The sequence below is a fragment of the Dendropsophus ebraccatus genome, chromosome 10 (genome assembly GCF_027789765.1).
Source record: "Dendropsophus ebraccatus isolate aDenEbr1 chromosome 10, aDenEbr1.pat, whole genome shotgun sequence".
Lineage (NCBI taxonomy): Eukaryota > Metazoa > Chordata > Amphibia > Anura > Hylidae > Dendropsophus > Dendropsophus ebraccatus.
The window spans coordinates 8,224,367-8,232,894 of NC_091463.1; the positions used below are offsets into that span (position 1 = coordinate 8,224,367).

At 50.1% G+C, this 8,528-nt stretch overlaps 1 protein-coding gene across 1 annotated transcript; it reads left to right on the plus strand.

Moving 5' to 3' along the window:
- Positions 1–667: 667 nt before the first annotated feature.
- LOC138765836 (olfactory receptor 1500-like) lies at positions 668–1,600 on the plus strand. The gene has a single exon (XM_069942929.1). The coding sequence runs from the start codon at positions 668–670 to the stop codon at positions 1,598–1,600; it is 933 nt and encodes a 310-aa protein (XP_069799030.1).
- The last annotated feature ends 6,928 nt before the right edge of the window (positions 1,601–8,528 follow it).

Genomic DNA, 8,528 nt, shown 5'->3' on the forward strand with positions numbered 1-8,528 from the left:
GTGTAATAGCGGTGCGCGGCCGGCGACTGGTGATTTACATTACCAATCCAGGCTGCAGGGCTCCTCTTGCGGTCTTCTTCTCCTGGGTCCCGCGGGCTCCAGCTTCAGAGCAGCCTGTTATTGCGGTCTTCTTCTCCCTGGGTCCTGCGCGCTCCAGCTTCAATGGAATAAGGTTTATTGCAGATGTCATGGAAAGCAACCATGGTATTTTAGAACTTTGTGGGAAGGCAAGCAAGGAGACTTCAGACAGCCACCATGGCTAACTCTATAATGGTAGCTACACCCATGGTCAAACCATTGCCAAGAGGCAGGACAAGTTGTAGCCCTGGACACTGGGGAACACCAACTGCCTCCCCCCCCCCCCATCCCCCCACTTGGGTAAAATCTGGGTCACCTACTTCTCCAAAGGAAATGGGAGAAAGAAGTGTTTAAGTCTTTAACGTCAGCACATTTAAGAAGTATTGCCTGAAGGGGGTAAAAGCAATTCTGGGAAACTCATGATAACCTTCTGTTGTCCTTGGGTTAGAGCCCTGGCCAAAAGCAGAAAGTTCCTCACAAGTGTATGTCCCATATAGGTAACCCAAAAAGATTATCAGAAGATAGAAAATACTTATGACTCCCATTTTGTTGTTTTTTCCCCCATAGGTCAAAACAGGATTCCAGAAGAATGTGTGGGAACAATCAAACCTCCTTTAGTGAATTCTCCCTCCTTGGATTTCATGAGTTCAACCACTTTAAAGTTGTCCTGTTCTGTATTTTCTTTGTGCTTTATGTCGTAATTTTGGTAGAAAATTGCCTCATCGTTACATTAGTGTCGACCTGCCACCACCTCAACGTCCCCATGTACATCTTCCTCCGGAATTTGGCCTTGGCCGATCTTCTCCTCACCTCAAACATCATGCCAAAAATGTTACAGGTGACGTGGCTTGAAGGGGCAACCATATCGAGAACCGGCTGCTTTATGCAGTACTACTTCCACTGCATTGCCACCTACGGGCAGTCCCTGATAGTGACCGCCATGGCCTATGACCGATATTTAGCCATCTGTCACCCTCTCCGGTATTCTGCTGTTATGAACCAAAAACTTTGCTTCCATCTCTCATTTTGGCCCTGGGCTATTCCAACCCTTGTGATGCCGAGTGAAATGTTCATAACAGGACAACAAGAGTTCTGCAACACGGAGGAAATCGACCATTTTTTTTGTGACATTGGCCCCATAGTAGGATTGGCCTCCACCGATGCGTACCAAGTGGCTTTTGAAGACTTCTTACTCACCGTCCTCCTTACCTTTTCACCATTTCTCCTTGTTATAATATCCTACATCTGTATATTCTTTGCCATTGTAAAAATCGCGTCCAGTGATGGGCGGAGGAAGGCGTTTTCTACGTGCAGTTCTCACCTCGCCACGGTGTGCATGTATTATGGGCCGTTAACAGCAATATATATGTTTCCTTTTGGGGAAACTTCTCCGTATGAAAATAAGCTGAAGTCTCTCCTATATACGGCGTGTACACCATTGATTAACCCCGTGCTTTACAGCATGAGGAACAAGGAGATAAAAAAGGCATCGCAGCTATTATTCTGTAGGTCGAGAGTGTAAATCAATCCATAAAATTATTTAGAAAATGTATACACCATACATAATATGGACAATGCATTCAGAATATCTTCACTTACCTTTTCTTTAAAACATTTTCTTATGTTGTGGCCTTGTGGGAAATAAAAAATCCAGTTTTCCGCCATCATTCTGTGCTCAATACCCTATAATGAAAAAGTGAATGTAGAGTATAGACTGGGAGACGTTACTCACCATTTGGTGGAGCCCATCTGGCAGTGATTCCAGCCTCCAGTCTTCTTGGCTACGAGGCCTATGTTTACACCTGGATTTGGGGATGTCCAGCCATTCTTCTCTGCAGATCCTCTCACACTATGTCAGGTTGAATGGGGCCGCCATTGCCAGGCCACTAAAGGACAATCAGGGAGTTGTCCTGGCTGTGTGCTTTAGCCCATTGTCTTGTTGGGGAAAGAAGCTGCACAGGGCTCTGGATCAGGTTTTCATTGGTAATATCTCTGTACTTTACGACATGGAGAGAAAGGAGCGGCTGCACATCCCACCTATTGCTGATACTAATGCCGCTAGGCTATTTTTAAAAACCAACGCCAGGATGTTGGTATATAATTTGATCAAACCATATTGCCCTGTGTACCACGTGCCGGTCTCCTGGTTCACAGGGGTCCCTACGCTAACTCCACACTGTGTCGGTCAGCGCTTTGCGGGGTTGGCGGTCGCTGACCGACACAGTGTGGAGTTAGCATAGGGACCCGTTCACCCTGACGAGTCTCCCTCCCACATGTCATGATTCTTCCACCACCAGGCTTCACTATAGGGATGGTATGGGGGCAGGTGATGGGCAGTGCCCAGTGTTCTCACTGTAGGGATGGTATGGGGCAGGTGATGGGCAGTGCCCAGTCTTCTCACTGTAGGGATGGTATGGGGCAGGTGATGGGCAGTGACCAGTCTCCTCCTCACTGTAGGGATGGTGTGGGGGCAGGTGATGGGCAGTGCCCAGTCTTCTCCTCACTGTAGGGATGGTATGAAGCAGGTGATGGTCAGTGCCCGGTCTTATTCTCACTGTAGGGATGATATGGGGCAGGTGATGGGCAGTGCCTGGTCTCCTCCTCGCTGTAGGGATGGTATGGGGCAGGTGATGGGCAGTGCCCGGTCTCCTCCTCACTGTAGGGATGGTATGGGGCAGGTGATGGGCAGTGCCTGGTCTTCTCCTCGCTGTAGGGATGGTATGGGGCAGGTGATGGGCAGTGCCCGGTCTCCTCCTCACTGTAGGGATGGTAAAGGGCAGGTGATGGGCAGTGCCCGGTCTCTTCCTCACTGTAGGGATGGTATGGGGCAGGTGAGTGGCAGTGCCCGGTCTTCTCCTCGCTGTAGGGATGGTATGGGGCAGGTGATGGGCAGTGCCCGGTCTCCTCCTCACTGTAGGGATGGTAAAGGGCAGGTGATGGGCAGTGCCCGGTCTCTTCCTCACTGTAGGGATGGTATGGGGCAGGTGAGTGGCAGTGCCCGGTCTCCTCCTCACTGTAGGGATGGTATGGGGGCAGGTGAGGGGCAGTGCCTGGTCTCCCTTTCACAGTAGAGATGGTATGGGATTAGATAATCGGCAGTGCCCGGTCTCCTCCTCACTGTAGGGATGGTATGGGGGCAGGTGATGGGCAGTGCCCGGTCTCCTCCTCACTGTAGGGATGGTATGGGGCAGGTGATGGGCAGTGCCTGGTCTCCTCCTCACTGTAGGGATGGTATGGGGCAGGTGATGGGCAGTGCCCGGTCTCCTCCTCACTGTAGGGATGGTATGGGGCAGGTGATGGGCAGTGCCCGGTCTCCTCCTCCTCACTGTAGGGATGGTATGGGGCAGGTGAGGGGCAGTGCCCGGTCTCCTCCTCCTCACTGTAGGGATGGTATGGGGCAGGTGATGGGCAGTGCCCGGTCTCCTCCTCACTGTAGGGATGGTATGGGGCAGGTGATGGGCAGTGCCTGGTCTTCTCCTCGCTGTAGGGATGGTATAGGGCAGGTGATGGGCAGTGCCTGGTCTTCTACTCGCTGTAGGGATGGTATGGGGCAGGTGATGGGCAGTGCCCGGTCTCCTCCTCACTGTAGGGATGGTATGGGGCAGGTGATGGGCAGTGCCGGTCTCCTCCTCACTGTAGGGATGGTATGGGGCAGGTGAGTGGCAGTGCCCGGTCTCCTCCTCACTGTAGGGATGGTATGGGGGCAGGTGAGGGGCAGTGCCTGGTCTCCCTTTCACAGTAGAGATGGCATACCTCCCAACTGTCCCGGATTCCGCGGGACAGTCCCGTTTTCGGGGTGCTGTCCCGCTGTCCCGGAACTGCCCCCCGTGTCCCGCATTATATGTGGCCCGACCAGAAAAACAATAAACCAGTAACACACCTGTCCGCCGGTCCCAGCAGCTCCTCTCCCGGCAGAGCGCGCACTCCCGTCATCCTTCGGGGCGGGCAGCGGGGTATACAGACACTGACTGTGCCGGAAGTAATTCATATAGAGGCTGCAGGTCACTTCCAGTACAGTCAGTGACTCTGTATCCCGCTGCCCGCCCCGGAGGATGACGGGAGTGCGCGCTCTGCCGGGAGAGGAGCTGCTGGGACCGGAGGACAGGTGAGCTACTGGTTTATTGTTTTTCTGGTCGGGCCACACAAAGGGGGGATTGGCTACTATGTGGGGCGCTATATGGGGGATTGGATAATATGACTATATGGGGGATTGGATAATATGACTATATGGGGGATTGGATAATATGACTATATGGGGGATTGGCTGCTATGTGGGGCACTATATGGGGGATTGGCTACTATGTGGGCACTATATGGGGGATTGGCTACTATATGGGCACTATATGGGGGATTGGCTACTATATGGGCACTATATGGGGGATTGGATAATATGACTATATGGGGGATTGGCTGCTATGTGGGGCACCATATGGGGGATTGGCTACTATGTGGGCACTATATGGGGGATTGGCTACTGTATGGGGCACTATATGGAGGGATTGGCTACTATGTAGGGCACTATATGGGGGATTGGCTACTACTGTATATGGGCACTATATGGGGGATTGGCTACTATGTGGGGCTCTATATGGAGGGATTGGATAATATGTGGGGCACTATATGGGGGATTGGTTACTATGTTGGGCACTATATGGGGGATTGGCTACTATGTGGGGCACTATATAGGGGGATTGGATACTATGTGTGGCACTATATGGGGGATTGGCTACTATGTGGGGCGCTATATGGGGGCATTGGCTACTCTGTGGGGCACTATATGGGGATTGGATACTATGTGGGCACTATTTGGGCGATTGGATACTATGTGGGGCACTATAATGGGGGATTGAATACTATGTGGGACATTTTGGGGGGGATTGGATACTGTATAGGGCACTATTCAGTCAGCAGCATGTTGTGACTGTAGGGGAGTGGCTATGGAGGGTCGCTATGGGGCGTGGCTATGGAGGGTCACTATGGGGGCGTGGCTATGGGGACCGTGGCGCACATGTCCCTCTTTGCAAGTTGGGAGGTATGGGGATGGTATGGGATTAGATAATCGGCAGGGTCTGGTCTCCTCCTCACTGTAGGGATGGTATGGGGCAGGTGATGGGCAGTGGTCTCCTCCTCACTGTAGGGATGGTATAGGACAGGTGATGGGCAGTGCCCGGTCTCCTCCTCACTGTAGGGATGGTATGGGGCAGGTGATGGGTAGTGCCCGGTCTTCTCCTCGCTGTAGGGATGGTATGGGGCAGGTGATGGGCAGTGCCTGGTCTCCTCCTCACTGTAGGGATGGTATGGGGCAGGTGATGGGCAGTGCCTGGTCTTCTCCTCGCTGTAGGGATGGTATGGGGCAGGTGATGGGCAGTGCCTGGTCTCCTCCTCACTGTAGGGATGGTATGGGGCAGGTGATGGGCAGTGGTCTCCTCCTCACTGTAGGGATGGTATGGGGGCAGGTGATGGGCAGTGCCCGGTCTCCTCCTCACTGTAGGGATGGGATGGTATGGGGCAGGTGATGGGCAGTGGTCTCCTCCTCACTGTAGGGATGGTATGGGGCAGGTTATGGGCAGTGCCCGGTCTCCTCCTTACTGTAGGGATGGTATGGGGCAGGTGATGGGCAGTGCCTGGTCTCCTCCTCACTGTAGGGATGGTATGGGGCAGGTGATGGGCAGTGCCCGGTCTTCTCCTCACTGTAGGGATGGTATGGGGCAGGTGATGGGCAGTTCCTGGTTTCCGTCAGATATGACACTTAGAATTTGAGGCAATAAAATTTTATCTTGGTTTTCTCACAGTCTGAATGTCCTTTGGCTACTCCTACATAAACTCTTGGCAGCTTTCATGTTGTGGGGGCTGCAGTGATGACCTTCTGGAAGCTTCTCCCATTTGGACGCAGGATTTGGACAATTCCTATCCTGCAGGAAGTGGTTCTCTCCAGTCTGACAGCCTCTCTGCTGCCACCTCTGTCCATGTCAGGAACTGTCAAAAGCAAGAGAGGATTTCTATGGGGATTTTCTGCTGCTCTGGACAGTTCCTGACATGGACAGAGGTGGCAGCAGAGAGCACTGTGTCAGACTGGAGAGAATACACCACTTCCTGCAGGACATACAGCGGCTGATAAATAATGGAAGACTGGAGAATTTTTAATAGCATTAATTTATTTTTAAATAGAAACATTTTTGTCTCGGGAGCACCCCTTTAGGTCCATGCAAAATTAATTTTTTTCCTAATTATTTAGTAAAGTTTCTAAACTTTAGTTTTTACATTCTCATTATGGGGAACTGAGTGCAGAATATTAGAAGGAATATTTCGTAATGTAATATATACATATACATATATAAATTATTATTATTATTTTTTCTTCTTCTTTTTTTCCCCCCTATGCATTGTATTTACTAAGGCTGTATTTAATATGATTAATTGTCTGCTCTCTTAAATCACATCATGATATTGTACATGAGGGGGACAAAGCCATAAAACTGAGGATCTTGTTGCAGATGGAAGAGGGGTAGAGCCAATCACTTCAGGATGCACTGTCCTGTGTATGTATATGAGGAGCGGCACCATCCTGTGTATGTATATGAGGAGCGGCACTGTCCTGTGCATGTATATGAGGAGCGGCACCATCCTGTGTATGCATATGAGGAGCGGCACTGTCCTGTGTATGTATATGAGGAGCGGAACTGTCCTGTGCATGTATATGAGGAGCGGCATTGTACTGTGTATGTATATTAGAAGCAGCATCTTACTGTACATGTATATGAGGAGCGGCACCATCCTGTGTATGTATATGAGGAGCAGCACCATCTGGTGTATGTATATGAGGAGCAGCACCATCTGCACCGTCCTGTGTATGCAAATGAGGAGCAGCACTGTACTGTGTATGTATAAGAGGAGCGGCACCATCCTGTGCATGTATATATGGAGCTGCACTGTCCTGTGTATGTATATGAGGAGCGGCACCATCCGGTTTATGTATATGAGGAGCAGCACTGTCCTGTGCATGTATATGAGGAGCAGCTCCATTCTGTGTATGTTATTGAGGAACAGCACCGTCCTGTGTATGTATATGAGGAGCAGCACCGTCCTGTGTATGTATATGAGGAGCAGCACTGTCCTGTGTATGTATATGAGGAGCAGCACCATCCGGTTTATGTATATGAGGAGCAGCACTGTTCTGTGTATGTATATGAGGAGCGGCACCATCCTGTGTATGTTATTGAGGAGCAGAACCATTCTGTGTATGTAAATGAGGAGCAGCACTGTCCAGTGCATTTATATATGGAGTGGTACTGTCTTTTGTATATATATGAGGAGCGGCACCATCCTGTGTATGTAAATGAGGAGCAGCACCGTCCTGTGTATGTATATGAGGAGCGGCACCGTGCTGTGTATGTATATGAGGAGCGGCACCATCCTGTGTATGTTATTGAGGAGCAGCACCATTCTTTGTATGTAAATGAGGAGCAGCACTGTCCAGTGCATTTATATATGGAGTGGTACTGTCTTTTGTATATATGAGGAGCAGCACTGTCCTGTGTATGTATATGAGGAGCGGCACCATTCTGTGTATGTAAATGAGGAGCAGCACTGTCCTGGTCATGTATATGAGGAGCGGCACTGTCCTGTGTATGTATAAGAGGAGCGGCGCTGTTCTGTGTATGTATATGAGGAGCGGCACCATCCTGTGTATGTATATAAGGAGTAGCACTGTCCAGTGTATGTATATGAGGAGCAGCACTGTCCTGTGTATGTATATGAGGAGCAGCACTCTCCTGTGTATGTATATAAGAAGCAGCACTGTCCTGTGTATGTATAGGAGGAGCAGCACTGTTCTGTGTATGTATATGAGGAGCAGCACTGTCCAGTGTATGTATATGAGGAGCGGCACTGTCCTGTGTATGTATAGGAGGAGCAGCACTGTTCTGTGTATGTATATGAGGAGCAGCACTGTCCTGTGCATTTGTATATGTATATGGAGTGGCACTGTCTTGTGTATGTATATAAGGAGCAGCACTGTTCTGTGTATGTATATGAGGAGCGGCACTGTCCTGTGTATGTATATAAGGAGCAGCACTGTCCAGTGTATGTATATGAGGAGCAGCACTGTCCTGTGTATGTATATGAAGAGCAGCACTCTCCTGTGTATGTATATAAGAAGCAGCACTGTCCTGTGTATGTATAGGAGGAGCAGCACTGTTCTGTGTATGTATATGAGGAGCAGCACTGTCCAGTGTATGTATATGAGGAGCGGCACTGTCCTGTGTATGTATATAAGAAGCAGCACTGTCCTGTGTATGTATAGGAGGAGCAGCACAATTCTGTGTATTTATATGAGGAGCGGCACTGTCCTGTGTATGTATAGGAGGAGCAGCACTGTTCTGTGTATGTATATGAGGAGCAGCACTGTCCAGTGTATGTATATGAGGAGCGGCACTGTCCTGTGTATGTAT

Bases quoted from the DNA above. Each gene is read 5' to 3' on its own strand.
- LOC138765836 (XM_069942929.1), top strand. From the start codon at position 668: ATGTGTGGGAACAATCAAACCTCCTTTAGTGAATTCTCCCTCCTTGGA.